Source organism: Ruditapes philippinarum, unplaced genomic scaffold (genome assembly GCF_026571515.1).
Source record: "Ruditapes philippinarum isolate M1 unplaced genomic scaffold, ASM2657151v2 ctg2383_1_1_1_1, whole genome shotgun sequence".
Classification (NCBI taxonomy): domain Eukaryota; kingdom Metazoa; phylum Mollusca; class Bivalvia; order Venerida; family Veneridae; genus Ruditapes; species Ruditapes philippinarum.
In genome coordinates, this window is record NW_026853302.1 from 73,165 (window position 1) to 95,767 (window position 22,603).

Genomic DNA, 22,603 nt, shown 5'->3' on the forward strand with positions numbered 1-22,603 from the left:
CTAACCCACACTTTTTATCAATTGAATATTACAGGTAAATTTCAATGGATATTTATAGAAATTTCCTTGGATCATGTGAGTTATATTTATCGTTCATGCAAAGGAAAAAGAATACTTAAATAATGGCTAAATGTAAACTTATTTTGACTTTCATCTGGTTTTTGACTTTATACTCTAGTATGGGCATAATGTCACAATAAATCTGTTTTGTTATGTTGTGTAAAACTTTCTGTTATTGAATAGATATTATTATGCCCCCATTTCGAAGAAAAGGGGGTATATTGCTTTGCACTTGTCGGTCCGTCGGTCCGTCGGTCCGTTGGTCCGTCGGTCCGTCGGTCCGTAGACCAAATGGTTTCCGAGTGATAACTAAAGAACCCTTAGGCCTAGGAACTTCAAACTTGGTATGGTGATTGGTCATGACCAGTAGATGACCCCTATTGATTTTGGGGTCAAGGGGTCAAAGGTCAAGGTCACATTGACCTTGTAAGCAAAAACGGTTTCCGATCAATAACTAAAGAACCTTAAGGCCTAGGAACTTCAAACTTGATATGGTGATTGGTCATGATCAGTAGATGATCCCTATTGATTTTGGGGTCAAGGGGTCAAAGGTCAAGGTCACATTGACCTTGTAAGCAAAAACGGTTTCCGATCAATAACTAAAAAACTTTAAGGCTTAGGAACTTCAAACTTGGTATGGTGATTGGTCATGATCAGTAGATGACCCCTATTGATTTTGGGGTCAAGGGGTCAAAGGTCAAGGTCACATTGACCTTGTAAGCAATAATGGTTTCCGATCAATAACTAAAGAACTTTAAGGCCTAGGAACTTCAAACTTGGTATGGTGATTGGTCATGATCAGTAGATGACCCCTATTGATTTTAGGGTCAAGGGGTCAAAGGTCAAGGTCACATTGACCTCTTGGGTAAAAACGGTTTCTGATCAATAACAAAAAAACCCTTAGGCCTAGGAACTTCAAACTTGGTATGGTGATTGGCATGACCAGCAGATAACCCCTATTGATTTTGGGTTAATGGGTCAAATGTCAAGGTCACATTGACCTTGTAGGTAAAAACGATTTCCGATCAATAACGAAAGAACCCTTAGGCCTAGGAACTTCAAACGTGGTATGGTGATTGGTCATGACCAGCAGATGACCCTATTGATTTTTTGGGGTTAAGGGTCAAAGGTCAAGGTCACATTGACTTTGTAGGTAAAAACGGTTTCCGATCAATAACTAAAGAACCCTTATGCCTAGGAACTTCAAACTTGGTATGGTGATTGGTCATGACCAGCAGATGACCCCTATTTATTTTGGGGTTAAGGGGTCAAAGGTCAAGGTCACATTGACCTTGTAGGTAAAAACGGTTTCCGATCAATAACGAAAGAACCCTTAGGCCTAGGGACTTCAAACTTGATATGGTGATTGGTCATGATCAGTAGATGACCCCTATTGACTTTGGGGTCAAGGGGTCAAAGGTCAAGGTCACATTGACCTCTTAGGTAAAAACGGTTTCTGATCAATAACTAAAGAACCCTTAGGCCTAGGAACTTCAAACTTGGTATGATTATTGGTCATGACCAGTAGATGACCCCTATTGATATTGGAGTTAAGGGGTCAAAGGGCAAGGTCACGTTGACCTTGTAGGTAAAAATGCTTTCAAATCAATAACTTAAGAACCCTTTGGCCTAGGAACTTCAAACATGGTATGGTGATTGGTCATGACCAGCAGATGACCTATTGATTTTGGGGTCAAGGGGTCAAAGGTCAAGGTCACATTGACCTTGTATGTTAAAACGGTTTCCGATCAATTAACTAAAAACGCTTAGGCCTAGGAACTTCAAACTTTGTATGATGATTGGTTGTGGCCAGCAGATGACCCCTATTGAGTTTTGGGTCAAGGGGTCAAAGGTTAAGGTCATGACCAGTAGATACTTGATAACCCTTATTAATTGTTTGATCACTGGGTCAGAAGTCATAATAACCTTATCACATGACTAATTGGCTGCTGATAGGGGGCATACATGTTTTACAAACATATCTTGTTCTTAATTGTGGCGCATACAATCCCTAAGAAAATTAAATACCGTAAAACTTCTAATAAATGTTCTTCCTTCATTAATGCCTAACCTCCCCTGACACTTTTTTTTCTGGAAAAAAAAATTGAAAGTTATAGTTATTTTATGTCTGTGTGTAATGACTGTGAAACACAGTTTGTAATATTTGCTCATTAATTCATGTTACAAATTACACTCCAATAGTGTTCTTGTTTGTAGAAAATAAATGGAAAGAGAAAAGTAATAAATACAGGGCATTTATTGGAAGTTTTATGGTATTTTAAGAAATAATTTATGTAGAAATTTAAGTTGTTCATGAAATCTTGCCATATTTTGTCAAAATTTCCTACCTAATGTACACCAAAAGCAATTTATGAATTTTTTTGTACATGTATGAACACAGTATATAATTATGAAGTGGCCAGTTTAGTTTTAGGTATTTATATACACTTGCTAAGACTTAAAGGCTCATTTGGCCCCGAAAATGCTTTTATTTGTATTTCTCAATAGGTTTTTATTTTTGATGATCTGTTATAACAATTACAGTTCTGTTATTACAATTACAGTTCTGTTATTACAATTACAGTTCTGTTATTTCAATTACAGTTCTGTTATTACAATTACAGTTCTGTTATCACAATTACAGTTCTGTTATTATTACAATTACAGTTCTGTTATTACAATTACAGTTCTGTTATTACATTAACAGTTTACAAAGCAATATTAATACAGCTGAAACATCCTTTGCTTTTGGTCAAATAGTAAAGTTATAGTGATTTGGTATTTTGTATATTATGGATGACAAAATTATACTTTACTGTTTACATTTTACTAATATTAAGATAAATGATTTCACAGGTATTTGACATGTTAATTTGTCACTACGCAAAAAAAACATACATATAGTAAAAAATGTATCTTTTTTTTTTGGGGCGTATTTAACAAAGTGCCGAACACCTGTGGTTCAATGCTGCATTTTGCTTTCTTCACATATACTCTAAATATGTAAGTAAAATATTATTTCAAAAAAAAACAATAGTGTGTCTACCTTTTCTTCAAAGGTGAAAATTGTATTTTTTTCTCAGGCTTTATGTATCTATACTAAATACAATGTATTTCTTCATTCTCATGTTTACCTAATTGTGCTTTGTTCAATCTGTCATTCCAATATTACCTTTATTCTTTTTTGAAAAACATGGAATTATATTTTTTGTTGCCCCATGATAAGCAGTTATGGCCTAGAAATCTACATGTATGTATTGCAATACCAATTTTACCAACAAGAATGATTACCTTTAGTCTCTTTAACACTTAAAACTTAGGTACAGTACTGATAATATTTTCATAATGCTGATTATGATCGATATAGTATAATGCAAGATTATTGAAAAAGATTTTTAGGTAAAACTTTATCCAAGGTTAAAGGTTATAGTTTTGTAACTTTATGTGAAGAGTTCTGTACCCATAAAAATGCTGCCAAATAGCTCAGTTGGTAAGGCTGCAAAATAGTATTCCAAGAATCCCTGGTTCAAGTTCTGTACAGGCTACACATTTTTCTCACCATGTGACTCTTGATTTTTACTTCTGGAAACTTAGATTCTTGATAGTCTTCAATAGTTGTCCATCAGTATATACTGTAGGAGTAGTGGCCCTTGTTGAATAGATGTTATCCCAATTTCTGCAAATGTGGTTTTTCCCTGTCTGATCCTGGAGTACAAACAAGCTTTTACTGTTACAGCTCCAGGGTGCACTACCATTCATAATAAAGTGATAAAAATATTTCATTTATTATCATAGTAACTATAAAAGTTTGTTTGTACCTAGGACTAGATGGGAAAAACCCACACATGCCTAGTCCCTGGGTATCTCTATTCTTGTGAGAGCCATAAATAGTCATAATAATTATGTATAAAAATTCTCAACTAGTTTTGTATGTTCATCTTCTTGTGTTAATTGGTATAAATACAAACCACAGAACCTTCAGTCTCTCCTGTGATTCTTTCCCCATATCTGTTCCTATGGGACTGCAAATTTAAATGTTATTCTACATACAATTGTGATAAATTTAACCTTAATTTATTATATTATTCAAGACCTAATATTAGTTTTACATTTAAATTTACTGCTGTAATTTGTGTAACCAATAATTGTAGATGATATATATTTGTGATAGTCAAAAGAAAATAAAAAATTGTTGGATTATAAATGGTGTTTGTTGAGTTTCATGTTAGTAAACCATTTAAATGTGGTAGTGTGACCGAGTGGTTAATACACCAGACTAGTTACCATAGGATTACTGGCTTCATGGAATTTAAACCTTGTCAAGGGCAGGCCATTGTTTCCATTAGCTTGGATATTTTATGTCAGGAAGATACTAAGCAAGTTTGACATATTCTGTATTTCTCTATTTTACATATAGTTAGTGGTTCTACTTGGGAGCTTGCTAGTCTGGGATAATGTACAGAGGGGCAACTGTTGTATTCCTGTATCAGATAAACAAGCTAGAAAATCATCATATGAACAATACTTAACAGTAATTTAGTTACACCAGGGCCAGTGTCTTCTTGCAGTCCAAAGACTATAGGAAACTTTTAAAATTGGCTCTCTACTTCAGGGTTCTACCTCACCCTTTATTGCAGGTCATGTGCAAAATGCATTCAGTCATGGTATAATTATAAATATAAAGGAATAAAAACATTTCCATCAAATACTGTAGAACCGGATCATTTGCAAGACTGTGGTGTTGTAGTATCAGTTGCCAATATGCAGCAAGTTCCATGTTCAAAAATGCGTTTGATGGTAACTTTGATGTCATGTGATCAACAAATGGCTGAAACTATTGGTATAAATCAACAGAATCTAATCTGAAGTATGGTCAACTTTTCACATACCAAATTTCAACTCACTACTTGAAAGTTTGCCAGTCATGTTCTACCATGAATCAAGCAAGGAAGGTAGTAGTTATGTTTTACAATGGCTGATGTAAGGGTCTGTCTCCTATTGGTAAGGTCAATGTTCTAAATGTTCTACTGCTATCACAGTGTAGAATTAATTGCCTTTCAATGTGTATGAATTATTGTGATTACAAACACCTGTCACTTCCAGTCACTGTATCATATATTGCAAGCTGACACACTTCAACTTGTACCATCTTCTATTGATGAATTTCTTCACAGGGATGAATTAAACTTTAAACTTATTATTAATGAAATAAAATTTAAACCACTTACATGATCTTTATAATTATCTACTACACAAACTTTTCTATCTCCAATGTTTCGAGGGGTTAAACCCCTCTTTTATCAAGGAGTTTCTGTTTATCACATGTGATTTATAAAAATAAACAGAAACTCCTTGAAAAAGAGGGGTTTAACCCCTCAAAACGTTGGAGATAGAAATGTTTGCATAGTAGATAATTATTAACTATCTGTTTCCAGAATGAATTTAAAGTGATCTTTATAGTCCAAGAAAAATTTAAAAAAAAAGAACAGTAAAAAAGAACAGTGAAGAGGGATATATTCTGCACAAATATGTATTATCAACAACAAACCAATATAAGCAATATAGATTATTTTATTTTTAGCTTTCCATTCCAAAAGGACAAAATAAACCTCCCCAGTCTGTATATGTTTCATTTATACAAGAATCTATGAAACATAATGTAAAATGTTTGTACATTAGTACATACATAAAATTATAATTATACTCCCATCAACATACATGTATGGACATATTAATAAACATTTAACATTCTGTCACAGCCATATAAGATAAACAAATACATGTATCATGTGGACTGAAATGAAAATCTTACTTGCATAGTAAAAACAGTAATCTGATGTGCTGGGTCTACTTCAAAAATTCAGTTTAATTATATTGTTAATCAAGATATATACACATATATGCAGATCTTAACATGTTTAGTCATACCAGTTTTTCTAGATAACTAACCTGTTTATTTGTTTTGGGTTTTACGTCACACCGACACAGTATAGGTCATATGGAGACATTCTAGCTTTAGTGGTGAAGGAAGACCTCAGGTGTCCTTTAGTGCATTATTTCAGGCACCAATGGGCACCTGACTAGAACCAACGATGTTCGGTAAGCTAGCTGGATAGCTTTGAAAGAATCCAAAGTCCCTGCCGAGATTTTAACCCACAGCAGTGAGGGGCAAGAGGTTTGAAGTCAACGAACTTAACCACTCGGCCACGGACACTCCTATTAACTAACCTGTAATCACCAATATCTTCACAAGTAAAAGAATTATTTTACCAGTAGCTTGACCAGGGACTAGCATCCTTTTACTTAACTAGATCATTCAGGTTTTGTTTTTGTTTTTTGTTTTTCCACATCTTATGCAATCTTTGTTCAAACAACATTTAATTAAACCAAAATACAGGAAGCAGATCATATAAATAAATCCATTGCATCATTTTAGAAAATGTAGTCACTTAATCATAAGACTTGTCCAAAAAAATGGAGATACTTTAAGGACGGGTGATGTCTTTTCTCTAATGGTTTGACGGTAGGAAAAAGAAACAGTATGTAAAATGGGTCTAACTTGTCATGCCAAATTAATCAAGTTAGTTATGTATTTTCTCAGACAAAAGGTGTATCAAGACGTAATTATAGCAATGCTGCTTTCAATGTTATGTGACAGCTTAAGATAGTCCCGTTTTCCTGAAAAAATGTTTTAACTTTTGCATCATCAAACTTTCACAATTCCTTAGTAGCTATATATATACATGTACTATGTTTGATGCAGAAGAAAACCGAAATATTGATACACATGTATATTGTGATTTTACAACATTGTAACACCAATCTGTTTATAGGATTCAAACAGGAATACAATGTTTGTTGTAATATAGTATATTCATCCTCCTGCCTCAGTTGTTTCTTCTATTTCAACACCACGTAAATCCTGATGTATGTAACTAATCCATCATAGCGGCCCCCTTCCCCTCCAGTGGCATCATCAGCAATGGTGAAGGTCATCAAGCATTTCTTTGGAGACTGATCTGGGAATACCCTCCTTCATCCGTGTCATCCATGTCAATGGGGGAATCCTTTCTTGTCTAAAAAATAGAAAACATTACTTGTTCATATGCGTCCTGATCTTACAAACAGTTAAAAAAACAGTTATTCATTTGAAACTTTTTGTTTTTCTGATGTTAACGCCAATTTAACACATTTTTTGTCTCAGCTGTTTATCCACCTAACTGGCTTTCCTGGATAACTAACCAGTGATTTTCAATTTCTTGGCAAGCGACCAACTATTAATCTGATATGAGCCGCGTCACGACAAAACCAACATAATGGGTTTGCGACCAGCATGGATCCAGACCAGCCTGCGCATCCGCGCAGTCTGATCAGGATCCATGCTGTTCGCTTACAGACCCTATAACAAGTAAAGAAACTGATAGCGAACAGCATGGATCCTGATCAGACTGCGCGGATGCGCAGGCTGGTCTGGATCCATGCTGGTCGCAAACCCATTATGTTGGTTTTGTCATGACGTGGCTCAAATGTTCCAGATCAATTGTCACAAAGAACCTGCGACCACTAGATTACTAATGTAAATTGTGCTCTCCCTATTGAACAAAGTGGCTGTGGAGATTAAACTCACAAAAATTGGCTTATTAACAAACAAAACACTCTAGAACCACTAAGCAAAAGAATCTATCCCTATACTTCTGCGGGAGTTTTTTTTTATTGTTTTGTTTGTTTTATAGTGATTGGTGAAAGTGTGCGCCTGGATATTACAGAGTAGATTTCTTTTAAGGATTTTAACAAGAAATAGTTTTTGAGCTAAAAGACACATGTATTGCAGAACAAACCTTTCACAAGTATGTAAACAAATAACCTAGAGGTATACCTTTATATATATTGACATTCTGTCTGATAGAGGGGTCTTCTTCCAAATCCTCCAGGAAATCTGTGTACTCACTGAAATTAAACAAATTTATGTAATAATGTTATAAACTGATTAAAACTACTAGTCTAATAAGGTATTTCTTTATGACAATATCACTGTCAAGATTATCACGGAGTTGAATAGACTTGAGTTGTATGTAGATCTGTGAGATTATATAGTTAATTCTATGTAAAATGATTTAATTCATGACAGAATAAGTCAAGATTATATATTAAAACTCCATGGGAAAAAAATCTTATTTCATGACAGTCATTGTCAAGGTTCTGTCATAATTTCAAGATTATATAAGAACAGGGTTCGTACAGACATCCAGTATCAAAAATCAAGCACTTTTTAAGCATGTATTTCCATTTTTCAAGCACAATTTGTTGCGTCTATATCCTACATAATATTCAAACAATATTACATGCATTAATTTACAAGTCATTTTTTTGTTAAAAACACATTTTCTGGCTACAGCACACTTAAGTTTCTATAGATTAACCAAAAAGATGGCAACAAATACAACTTAACTGCCCACCTGTTTTATGGCCCCCTGTTAAAACCCTAACTAAATATATACCCCCCCCCCCCCCCCAAAAAAAAAAAAAACAACAACAAACCAAAACAGAATAGTATTTTTGATAATTATTCCTTTCATGTAGATTTATAACTGTGCATATAAGCTGAAAAGGTGTGAAAAAAGCACAGGTAATCAGTAATCCGCTCTTTTGTTGTTCAGTCAGGCATCATATTGATACAAAAAATCTCAAATTCATACCCTGGTGACGTGCACACATTGCTGAATTAAGTTAATCACACAAGCCCAAAATCAATCAAAAAGCCTACACTTTTTACTGATGGAGATAAATGGTGTTTGATTAACTAAGGGGCACAACTAATGCTGGAAGCTTTCACTACAATTGTAATGGCTAACTGTTTCCATTTGTGATTTATGTTTTTCTTTCGTAGGTTTTCCGTTTCATTTAAATATAAATACTATAATATGATATATATCTACATTGTTAAATTGTTTTACAAAAATAATGTCAATATTCATTGAATGGTTAGTAAAAATCATTAGCATTTTACATAATTGCTATGGGTGGGGTAATGCTGTAATCTCGCGATGAGCGTTACATATCAGAATCTGGCTAAATGCTGTGTTGAGACCTTGGAACACAATATGAGCATTATAGAGGGGTTGAACAGAAGTTCAGATCAACTGCAATTTGTGCCTGTTACATTGAGCAAACATTACAAAATTCATTGTTTTTGGTACTGAAAGGGATCGTTCTTTGTTGTTTTTTTGGTAACTGTTGATTTTTACCGACACTAGTCTGTCATTCAATCATTTTCAAGCACATTTGTAGCGAATCTAAGCACTTTTTAAGTACTTTTTAAGAGAGTAATCAAATTCAAGGACTTTTAAGCACTTTTTATCATTTTTAAGCACTATTTAAGAAAGGGACTGAAATTTAAGCACTTTTTAAGACTGTACGAACCCTGATGAAGTTTATATTTAGAGGACTTACTTCATGACAAAATTACTAAAAAGTCATAGATTTTCTTCAAGTCAAGTTAATGTAGTAAATTCTGTAACTTCATTACAAAATCACTGTCAAGGTTATGTAGTTAATTCTATATATTAAAGACTTACTTCATGACAGAATCACTGTCAAGGTTATATAGTAAGTTCTATATATTAAAGACTTACTTCATGACAGAATCACTGTCAAGGTTATATAGTAAGTTCTATATATTAAAGACTTACTTCATGACTGAATCACTGTCAAGGTTATGTAATTCATCATTAAGGTGATGTAACTTCCACTTTCTACGTCTGTTACGTTTCTTCTTATCAGCAAATACTTTCTTCACGATCACCTAGGTAACATATATTATATACATGGTTTTTAACTTCTAACCTACTGAATTTCTAAAATGGTCGTCTCTAGTTTCCGTTCTCGGAACTGTACAGAATCAGATTTTGGGATATCAAAATGAATATTTTAGGATATCAAAATGAAAATTGACAGTAAGGCAGTCAAGTACAGACATACAGATTGACCTACCTCTATGCATGTACTGGTGGCAAAGGCTTATCACATTCAGTTCCATAAGGGCAAGAGTTTATGTCATTTCATTTTTGTTTACTTTAGCTCATATTAGATTTTATAACAAAATACAATTCATTTATCAACAAACAAAAATAAACAACTACAGATTTCATGTTTATAAGGGATATTGAATGAGTGTAAAGTTTAATACTGAAATTTTAATGAACAAGTTGAATAAAAATATGATTATTTCGAGCCTTTGGTGAGCATTATATTATTATTGAACGAGTTCAATAAATTCAGTAATGAACTTACACAAAAATTTAATATTCTATTTATCACATACCAAAAATAAAGATTGTTTGTAGTGAAAAAAGAACCATTTATATAGTATAACCGCTAACATTAAATCACATTTTAATGCTATGTTTATATAATGCAAATGACATCCCTTTGTCAAAAGTATATGCACGACCGTGCAATACCATTTTTATGGAGTCGCAAAATCAGCCAGGTATGTGATAAATCATTTAATCATACAATAATTTATTAACCCTAGTGTTGGCTCATTGGTACCTCTTTATTCTCCTGTGTTGTAACTGCTGCTATCATTATGTAACATCATGTGATGTATATATACATGTAAATAAACATTCAATAAAATATCAACATACCACATCAGGAAGTTTTTCTTCTTTCAATTTCTCTATGTGCTCATTGTTTAAATTAGCATTCAACATGTCAAACCTAGAAAAGATACATGTTATGATCTTTAGATATCTAAAAGCAATCAATAAATAAGGAGAGGGCAAGGTGACCTAGTGGTAAACGTCTTTACTCTAAGTACAGAGATCATGGGCTCTATCCCTACTGGGATGGCAACAATGTTTTCTCAAGTCACACCAGTACCAGTTGGTTCCAGAAACAATATTTTAATTTCTTGGGCGGCGGAAATTTGCACACATAAAATTTAATACGAGATGAAAAATTTGCCTTTTCTGATTCTGATAACACCCCCAAAATTTATTTTTTGGATCCCAAAAAAAAGGGACGGGGGTCTTTTTTAAGGACCCCCAAAATTAAAAAAATTTTTTTTTGTTTAAACCAAAGCGGGTTCATAGGACAGCAACGTTCGACTTTTTCTTAGGGCTTGGGATAGAAAAAAAGCCTTGATAATTTTAAAATTTTCAAAATTTAACAAAAGGAAAAATTTTGTTTTTAAAACGGTTACAGTTATGGGCCTTAAAGGAGTTCCTATTTTTGCTCTCAAAGAAGATTTAAAAAATTTTAAAAACTTTTTTTCAAAGCCGGGATGTCAATAAAAATATAAAAAATTTTTTGAGGGGGTTTTGGGAAAATTTTAAATGTAAATTCTAATGAAAAAAATTGTAATGCTTCATAGATTTACCCCCTTCCTGTCTACGGGTTTGGGGGTTTCATGATAATGAAAAAGGGTGGGCAAATTTTCAAAAGGGCCCTATGTTAATGGACTTTGAAAATAATTGGGCGTGCGTGGCTGAGTGGTTAAGGTCGTTGACTTCAAACCACTTGCCCCTCACCGCTGTGGGTTCGAATCCCGACAGGGACTTTGGATTCTTTCATGTGAGGAAGCTATCCAGGTAGCTTACAGGAGCGTCGGTGGTTCTACTGAGGTGCCCGTTCGTGCCTGAAATAATGCACGGAAGGGCACCTGAGGTCTTCCTTCACAAGTAAAGCTGGAACATCGCGATATGACCTATACTGTGTCGATGTGACATAAAACCCAAAACAAACAAACAAAAACAAAAACTTTAACGTAAATTCCAAGTCGAAAATGGGACATAATTCTGTCAAAATGATTGATACAGTTACCTACTCCTGTCTACAGGTTGAGGTCATAATGGTGAACAAGTGTGCAAAGTTTCAAAGCCATATGTCAATGGACTTTGAAAATACTTGAGGTATTACAAAAACTTTAACATAAGTGGTTACGCTGACGCCGACACCGATGCTCGGGTGACTACAATAGCTCTACTTAATCTTATCGAATAGTTGAGCTAAAAACTGTTTATTTTTCAATATTTCTAAGAAAATATTGCAATACCTACCCTAGTACAGTATCACCCGTGTTAAGAAGATGCCCTATATGTGTTCTACAGAAATACTGTTGATCATTCACACCTAGATCACTCATCCTAGATACCCAAACATCTGCTAACACATGCTGAAATATAACAAGTTTATAACTAGGTTAAGCACAGTCATAATAGAGGGTGTTTATTCTTGTTTTTTTATTTGGTTGGGTTTAATGTAGCATCAACACAATATAGGTCATATGGCGACTTTCCAGCTTTACTGGTAGAGGAAGACCTCATGTGTCTGTCTGTACATTACTTTAGGCACAAACAGCCACCTGAGTATAACCAATCAAGTTACATAAGATAGCTGGATAGCTTTCAGACACGAAGAATCCAACAGCGCTTGTGCGACTGGAACTAACAGCGATGACAGGCAAAAAGTTTTGAAGTCAACAACCATTACCACTCATCCATGTACGCCCCCATAATAGAAGTAGTGGTGAAATTTCCTAAATTTGACCTCAAGGTCATTTAAGTGTCAAAGGTAATATTTCAATACCGCCCAAACTCAGAGCTCTATACCCATCCCTCACACCCAACCCCTAAAATCAGAGGTCTGTTGTGTCCAAATATTTAGTCTCTAGCAAAAAACTGAAGACTGCAAAATTTGGAAGTTCACCACAAAGAAGACAAATAGAAAGAATAATAATAAGCTTCTGTATCCCTCCCCAAACTATAGGTTGAGAGAAAGTCATAAATTATCCTCTTGTGATTTTAATTATGCTAAATTACCTGAACTATCAATGAATGATCGGCCATTTTTATGCTGTTAATGATAAAATAACACACTTTAAAGTACTTTAAATTTCAAACACTTGTTTTCAACAAACTGGTTAATAAACATTTAAACAAGAGGGCCATGATGGCCCTAGATCGCTCACCTGACTTATCAAACTCATCCAAACAATTACCTAGACAAGCATTCTGACCAAGTCTCATGACAGGTGAGTCAAAAATGTGACCACTACAGTGTTAACAAGGATTATCCATATTTGAGCAGTGCGACCTAGTTTTTTACCCAGGTGACACATATTCAAACTTGACCTAGAAATCATCAAAACAAACTTTCAGACCAATTTCCAGGATACTTGGATCAAAACAGTAGCAACTAGAGTGTTAACAAGATTTTTCTATTTTTAGCTCCGGTGACCTAGTTCCTCATGCGATTTCAAACTCATTCAAGCCAAGCAATTACCTAGACAAGCATCCTGACCAAGTTTGATGATAATTGAGTCGAAAATGTGACCACTAGAATGTTAACAAGGTTTTTCCATATTTGGGCGGTGTGACCTAGTTTTTCATCCAAGATGACCCATGTTCGAACTTGACTTAGAAATCATCAAAACAAACTTTCAGACCAATTAACAGAATATTTGGATCACAACAGTAGCCACTAGAGTGTTATTAAGATTTTTCTATTTTTAGCTCCGGTGACCTACTTTTTCATCCGAGATGACCCATGTTCAATTTATTCCCAGCAATGACCTAGGCAAGTTTCCTGACCAAGTTTGATGACAATTGAGTCAAAATTGTGACCACTAGAGTGTTAACAAGGTTTTTCTATTTTTAGCTCCTGTGACCTAGTTTTTCATTCGAGATGACCCATGTTCGAACTCATCCAAGCTATCACCTAGACAAGCATCCTGACCAAGTTTGATGATGATTGAGGCAAAATTGTGACCTCTAGAGTGTAAACATGGTTTTTCTATTTTTAGCTCCTGTGACCTAGTTTTTCATCAGAGATGACCCATGTTCGAACTCATCGGAGCTATCACCTAGACAAGCATCTTGACCAAGTTTGATGATGACTGATGCAAAAATGTGACCGCTAGAGTGTTAACAAGGTTTTTCTATTTTAAGCTCCGGTGACCTACTTTTTCATCCGAGATGACCCATGTTCGAACTCATCCAAGCTATCACCTAGACAAGCATCTTGACCAAGTTTGATGATGATTGATGCAAAAATGTGACCGCTAGAGTGTTAACAAGGTTTTTCTATTTTTAGCTCCGGTGACCTACTTTTTCATCCGAGATGACCCATGTTCGAACTCACCCAAGCAATTGACTAGAGAAGCATCCTGACCCAGTTTGATGATGATTGGGTCAAAAATGTGACCACTAGAGTGTTCACAAGGTTTTTCTATTTTAAGCTCCTGTGACCTAGTTTTTCATCAGAGATGGCCCATGTTCGAACTCATCCAAGCAATTGACTAGACAAGCATTCTGACCAAGTTTGATGATGATTGGTTCAAAAATGTGACCGCTAGAGTGTTCACAAGGTTTTTCTATTTATAGCTCCTGTGACCTAGATTTTCATCGGAGATGACCCATGTTCGAACTCATCCAAGCAATTGACTAAACAAGCATCCTGAAGAAGTTTGATGATGATTGGTTCAAAAATGTGACCGCTAGAGTGTTCACAAGCAATTGTGGACATACGACGGACGAGGGACATTCACCGATCCTAATAGCTCACCCTGAGCAAGCTCAGGTGAGCTAAAAAAAATTAAATAATTGGATTATATCATTATTCACAGTAAAATTTTATGAATTTATAACAAACCTTTTGTGAAGTTTGACCTCTAACAACAGGTTTATCCTTGTCCAGTACAATGTCCACTTGCATCACCATGTACTCTATCAGTTGTTTAGGTGAACACAGAGATACAAATGGTGACCTCCAGTACACTTGACCACTTACTTCAGCAACTGTCAAAATATTCACAATAATAGCTAATTTCATTGTTGAAACATTGACTTTTGCGTATAGTTTTAAATACCAATGATTCTGTATGGTAATACAGTAAAGTTCTAACTTTACTGATGAAGATCCAAGGATCACTGTCATACAAACTGTCATACATACTGCATGGCTTAATGTTTGATGTTGTTGACTATTAACAATCATAGTTTGAGCGCGAATAACTACTCATCTGCAATCAAACTAAGTAATATTATATTATATAACAATTTATTTCCTTTCATCTGATGAAACCTTAAAATCAAGGACAGTTTTTTCTCTTCTTAATGTTACTGATGTACCAGTACAAAATGGCAGAAAATGCCAAATTTTCCCAGAATGGACTCCAAAATTCCCAATTACTTAAAAAAAATTCCTAGCTTGACTGTTGTACTGACTTGTATTTTAGTTTTTTATCAATGTATGTTTTAAATGTATCATGATATTTTGGGCATTCACAGACCTATTCCTAACTAGGTAAAACAAAAAAAGGTCACTGTTATAAATACATGATAATCAAACATAACTTGATACAAACATACCTCTCAGTGTGTTAGGGTCTATCAAGTGTACAGTCTGTGTGACTTTATAACATACACAGATAGGGTTAATATTTCCCAGGGAGGCGGCTAACTTCTTTGGAAGACATACAATGTTGTCCTGAAACGTAAGTTATCAAGCTGTTAAAGGGAGATAACTTTTAATCAAACCTTGAACTGAAATGGCTCAAAGGTCTTCTCTTAATCTTACTGCAAGTTTTCCTGCCATAAAAACTAACATTGGCCAGTATCGTAGCAAATTGGTAATTTCCAGAATGGTATTTTTTCAGAATCTTGGGCATTAGATTATTGTACTTAATTCCAGTTATAAATAAACGATTAACAATTATTGAATACTGAAGATTATGAAAAATAATGGTCCGGAAATGACAGATTTATTACGATATTGGCTGACTACTGACTCCTGGTGTATTCCACTGTTCTAATCTGAAGCACTCATTCAAAATCAAACTTTCATTTCAGTGTGACTGTTAACATTAACAGAAAATGCCAGAAAATGATTTATAAATTGATTAAGGCCAAAACGCTATATTCTTAAAACATCATGTATTATGCTATATGATTTAATTTTCATGGTTTTTTCATCATCTCCATAATATGTCTTACTGCATGAGGTAGATAATTTCCAAAAATATTGGCAGATTGCGTTTATTTTCCCGCCAGTGTTTAAAAAAAATAAATTCTCTGAGAGTAACGACCAGTGTTACCTACCTTACATACAGGCACTATGGTAACGGAGAAAGTGTGTTTATAGTTGAACGTATTGTTGCGGATGTCATGTGATATCAACTCTTGCGCCATCTGGTGTCTGTAAAATAAAATAATGTCGTTAAATTTATCTCCATATAAAAAGACAGTATGTGAAAGACATACTTTATCATTTCCAGAACTCCTTTATGTTATTGGTTTTACACAAAACCCATGATTTGTCACTTCTCATAAAATCTTTTCAAAATTTTACAACATTTTTCATTTCCACATTCACTGCCTATATTGTACATTGAAAGAGTGAATTTATGATTGAGATAGGACTTCACTGAGACTATTCTGACATGATAGGACTAGAAATACTGTTATTAGAGATTCTTTTTATCATTTGATCAAGGTGTATTACAAATGCTTGTGTGCAATATTTCAGATTAATTGCTCATCTTTTTTTCCTAGACTAATCATTTTTTATTGTACAAAAAGGCCAAATAGTTAAAACATCTTAATTCCTTTAACTTTAATTGTGCTAAGAATCACATTTAATATCCATTTTCTATTTAATTCTGAGTATATCTTTTTTTCATATTTTTCAGTTTCAAGTGACCCAATTTATATATGTTAAATTTTCACATTTTATGTTTTAAGGCTTTTGTACCCTAGTTGAGCACCTCAAAGTAATTTTGAGTGATAAATTGTGTAGGTTGCCATAACAATCATTATTTATTGTATTACTATAAATAGATTCATACTTGCACGGTACCACAGCAGACAGAAATTCCACCATCTTTTTAGCATCATCTTTCTTGGAATAGAAGAAATCTAGACCATCTGAAATAATTTTCAACAAATATTAGTTTAGTTTATATTAAAGACAGTTTAATGTAAGACTTGTTTTTAATTCATGAAATGGTAAGGTAATATGTATGTAAATAAAGTAGCATTGGTACATATTTAAATTCTTTAAATTCAAATATACAATTTTAATCTTTATCATGTACATTTTCTACTCACTAGACCTTAGTTAATACAAATCTAAGTGCTTCTGGATTAATCACGAGTGTTTGACCACTGAATGCTCTCAAATTTTCACTGTCTTCTTAAAATGAACGTTAGTCTTGCTAGACTGCATGGATTTGCTGGTTTGCCAAGCTCTATACAATGACCTAGTAACATCATAACCTCTGCCAGAATTTAAAGGGTTAAAATATAAGAAAGAGGCATCCAATGCTGAGTGGTTAAGGTGGTTGACTTCAAACCACTTGCCTCTCACCATTGTAGGTTCACGCCCCATCAGCGTTTTGGGAGCCTACATGTAAGAAAGTTATCCAGCTAGCTTACAGAACATTGATGTTTCTACTAAGGCGCTCTTTCGTGCCTGAAATAATACAGTCTAACTTGCCCATGCGACCACGTGTATTAAGCGACTTTTGTCTTAAACGACCACTTTAAATTCCCCCCGATCATTTTCTCTCTATATCTTTAATGTATTAAGCGACTTTTGCTCAACGCGACCAGCGACCGCTAATTAGTCACCTAATTGACATCAATCTTTTCATTAAACGACCACTTTTACCTGTCAAGTAATTGTGTTTTTAGAGAACGCCACCTCGTTATGTCACAAGTGTCAGCAATCAAAACACAACAATAAACGTGTGAAAAACTCTATTTCCCATACCGTTTTAGCGTATGCAAATGAAGTTAAGTATACGCGTGACGTGTATTATCCAATAATATCGGATAAACAATGCAACGCTCCGCCCATACTGAGATGGTGTATACGCTTCGCTTGTTGACATTTAGACTGCATTGAATTGACCTTGAACTTGATCAGCCATTAAATTAATCGTAACAAATAGATGTAGTTTGTTTATTTCAAATGAAAAAATGCACAACAGAAAACATCTTCACTAATGGGGTTTTCGTGTTGGAGACAAGGAAAAACAATGGAGAAGTTAAAAAATTCTGGAAAAAATGTCAAACATGTACGTAATGGATCAAAACTGTTTTGTCAATAAATATCAGAACGTTATTTTTACATTTGCATCCGTTTAGATTTTCGGAGCGTATTTATTATTCAACATTTATATAAAAATGAAGTTGAAAAACAATCCCATCGAATAAAAAAGATGTCATTTATAAATTTTGACTTTTATATCATGCTGACTGTCTTAAGAGACCGTTTCATTAAGCGACCGTTTTTGGTGTTTCCCTTGCCCGGTCGCTTAATACACGTTTGACTGTACATGTAGGGGCACCTGAGGTCTTGCTCCACCAGTAAAATCGAAAAGTCTCCATATGACCTACACTGTGTCGGCACAATGTTAAACACAATTTAAAAATAATAGTAACATACCATGAGCTGGCTTTATGTTGACAGTGTTCCAGTGAGCTTTGTTTTTTAATATCAGCTGTTCCAGGTAGAAGAATGTCTTTTTATGATCAGTCTACAATCATTTTATATAGAAGGTAAGTTAAATGAAAATAATCGCAAAATATGCGTAACTTGCTGTAAATTTCAAAGATATTCTAAAATAAAAAATTTAAAAAATCTGTTTTGTTTGTTTGGATTTTGAAGTGAATGAAGATCCAAATTACCAGCTTTCTTGTAATTACCAATTTCTTGGCAAGTGACCGACTAATAATCCCTCATGATTTCTGAATCAGCAGTGAAAGACAAAATTAAATGACCGTAACATTCCTTGTTCAAGATCAATTGTAACAAAGAAATTTTGCCATGTCCAAAGATGAACCAAACAACATCTAGATTACTAATCCGATCATTTCCCTATTGAGCTAACTGGGAGATGAATAGATATAGGCACTGAAAATAACCAAATATGGTTAAAAATGTACTTGAAAATATCCAGTAATTAAGTCTTCTCGTCAAACTTGCCAGAGTTACGCACCTTTTGTCTGATCTGTACAACAGCTCGCCAGAAATCTTTAGCTTCCACCCTGTGGCAGTCATCACATTGTTGATTACTGACTGTAAACTCAACAATAAACACCTGTTGTAATACTGCACCATTCATTACCTGAAATTGTAAACAATCAATGTATGATACAGTGGTAATGTGTGCCAAAACAGCTTGACCAATCAATTTGATTGAAAATTTGAAATCTTTTGGTAAATTGGTCTCAATGTGTTCTGCACACTGTCTAATTATAACGTTTTTATAAGTAATATTTCTGCCAAAAAATTTTCATTTCTTTCTAGAGCTTCAAAGATACTGAGCTGACACAAAGTTTTGCAATTGATACAAAATGACTAAGTGTGACCTTGACCTGAGAAAGGTGAAACCTGCACTCTGTGCATTGTCTCATTATGGTGAACATTTCTATAAAGTAGTTGCAAGTTCTTCAAACTCCATCAATTAAAAATATACAGACCGGACATGAAAAACTGCTAACAGATGGACTGACAGATGACCAGGTGCATAACATTATGTGCTGGATTATTTTTAGGGGTACATAAAAACACTTAAATGTTTTTAACTCGTATTGTTTAAGAATCTCATTTATTAAATGTTGATTTTGAATTTGAATTTAATTCCGTGTATGTATCTCCGATATCATTTTCATTTGTTCGGTTTAAAGTGCTCTAGTTGATCTATGTGATCTATGTATGATTTTCAAAATTTTATGGTTTTATTTTTAGCTTTTGGACCTCAGTGGAGCTCCTATAATGACGGACATGTGCACTCAAAGGTGTTTAAAACCAGAGTGCCTTTTGAAGGAATACTGCTGTATATAAAACAAAATAAAATACCGGTTTTCTTACCTCTTTTTGTATAGTAAGTTTCACTTTAATTCTCATAGAGTGAGGTTCTGTCCACACAAATCCGGCATCTATCAGTCTAACCTGTGACCAAAATATTCATGTTACAATATCCACAACAACAAATACATGTATACAGAAATGTTAAAAAAAATAAAAATCTTCAAATCTAACAAAAGATAGGAATAACTGACCTTAGTTAAAACATATTTATCACAGTTTGTGATGAAAGATCAAGACTTACTGCTCTCTCACACATTTCTTTCACTTGTACATGCTAGAATCTATAATCTCAAGGTTCAAATGCAGGCATATTTTAATGGTTATTTTTTTATCAAACAAAATCTCAAATAAAGTTTGCTACAACACAAAGCAGTGTTAGATTCTTTTCTTCTTCTTTAGAATCGATCTGTTTTCCATGGCAAACATGCATATTTTTCCCCAAAATTCCAGTTACCTACAAAAATTCATACTTAAAACAGATTTTCTTTTCAGTTTACCTAATTTCAATTTTAATGACTAAATATTCTTATCTGGCAGACATTGATCTGTTTTCCAGAATGGTGGGGGAAAAAAAGTGAATTTGTGTACAACTTACTTTATTTAGCCCTTTTATCTTTTTCAGGCATATTGAAAGTAGTTCCCTTGATTCAAGCTGAGCCAGGATCCAGTGATCTGGTGGTTGTTGGTACCTAAATAAAAATAAATAAGCATAATTAAGGTATATTGACCATAGAGAAAACAATAGTTTCAGTGTAAGAAAACAAAACTGTGATATCTATATAAAATGAAACACAAAACAGGGCAAGTTCATTAATTACAAAAAAGGGCAAATCATTATATATATAGAGGATATTGAATGAGTGTAAGTTCAATACTAAATTTATTGCACGAGTTGAATTATATTATGCGAGTCTCTGGCGAGCATAATATTATTTTATTCAACGAGTGCAATAAATTCAGTAATGAACTTACACGAATTTAATATTCTATTTATCACATACCCAAAATAAAGGCCGTTTAAAGTGAAATAAGAGTCATTTTTCATTGACGCGACTATAGCATAACGCTAACATTTAGCGCGTCTTTACACTATGTTTGTATAACGCTAATGACGTCACGTCAAAATATATGCACGGCCGTGCAATACCATATTTACGGAGTCGCGAAATCGGCACGGGTGTGTGATAAAAGTACATTAGTTACAACACAGGGCAAGTCCATTAATTACAAAACAGGGCAAGTCCATTAATTACAAAACGGACAAGTCCATTAATTACAAAACAGGGCAAGTCCATAAATTACAAAACAGGGAAAGTCCATTTATTACAAAACAGGACAAGTCCATTAATTACAAAACAGGACAAGTACATTAATTACAAAACAGGACAAGTCCATCAATTACAAAACAGGACAAGTCCATTAATTACTTAACAGGGCAAGTCCATTAATTACGAAACAGGGCAAGTCCATTAATTACAAAACAGGGCAAGCCCATTAATAATGAAGCAGGGCAAGTTACTAAAAAAAACAAAACTGGGCAAGTCCATTAATTATAAAACAGGGCAACTCCAGTAATTACAAAGTTCACTTATTACAAAATAGAGCAAGCCTGTTTATTATTTCTTAACTGACCAAGTCATGTAATTACAAAACAGGGCAAGTTCATCAGTTACATATCAGGGCAAGTCCAAAACTGCGAAAGTCCATTAATTACAAAACAGAACAAGTCTATTTTAACAAAACAGGGAAATTATGTCCAGTAACTACAAAAATGGGCAAGTCCATTAGTTATAAAACAGGACTTAAAATATGGCTTACCTTTCACACTTTCTACAAAAGTACAATACAGCTTGTTTGGGGATTCCTTCTGTAATATCTACTTCAGACCTTAGACATGCCACACACATGTTTGTAGGGTTAGGTTCAATCTGTGTACCACATTGACAACATAGTCTACAAGAAAACAAAACAGTTTTTTTAAATGAGGTTGCAGGCTGTATGATATAATCGGTGTGTAATTATTGCTAGTCCAAAAGCTGTATGACAGGTTTTTGCACATAGGTTGTCGCTTAGAAGTGTGAGATTTTCCCCTCGTTTTCTACCAGTTTTAATAGGATTTTATCATTTTAGTGATTTTTCAAGTAAGAAATAGGGAAATTGGGTCGAATCAGTTTGAGACCGAATCCTTGGTAAACAAGATTTTTAATTAGTATTTAACTTTCTGAAATTGTTTTACCAAAAAAAAATCACACTAAACTTACATTAAACCCACGGTTTGTTGAAACTGCTGTTGTAGAGGCTCCATAATTGATATTAATTGAGCAATCGTCAAGTGAATTTTGACAGATTGCGCACATGCGACCTGTGTTGTGTAATTTTACAATTCCGGTCGCCGTATATATTGAGCTGTAAAGGACGTGGGTATAGCTCAAACTTGCCGCATCGGTACATCCCTTGATTACCTGGGAACCTAATTATTCTCTCCCTTACTAGTTGATGGAAAGCTGTCTGCATTGCAGACTGTTCATCCCTAAGTGTATTCTTATTAATAGATCTATCAGCGTTGCACTAGAAGTACGAGGAATGATCAAAAATAAACCGGACTGTGACTGTCACTTGAAGAATTTTCAACCTTTCACTTATTGTTATATATATCACACCT

The 22,603-nt window shown here is 34.2% G+C and overlaps 1 protein-coding gene across 1 annotated transcript; it reads right to left on the reverse strand.

Annotated features, from left to right (window-relative positions):
* Window positions 1-7,113: 7,113 nt before the first annotated feature.
* LOC132736431 (60S ribosomal export protein NMD3-like) lies at window positions 7,114-22,361 on the reverse strand. Its single transcript, XM_060723559.1, has 15 exons — window positions 22,203-22,361; window positions 21,760-21,894; window positions 20,537-20,630; window positions 19,942-20,022; window positions 19,067-19,195; window positions 18,514-18,604; window positions 16,910-16,988; window positions 16,164-16,260; window positions 15,435-15,552; window positions 14,716-14,861; window positions 12,123-12,238; window positions 10,710-10,782; window positions 9,750-9,862; window positions 7,937-8,007; window positions 7,114-7,136 (listed from the first exon to the last, which is right to left on the reverse strand). The coding sequence occupies exons 1-15, from the start codon at window positions 22,244-22,246 to the stop codon at window positions 7,114-7,116; spliced, it is 1,410 nt and encodes a 469-aa protein (XP_060579542.1). The 5' UTR covers window positions 22,247-22,361.
* Window positions 22,362-22,603: the final 242 nt, after the last annotated feature.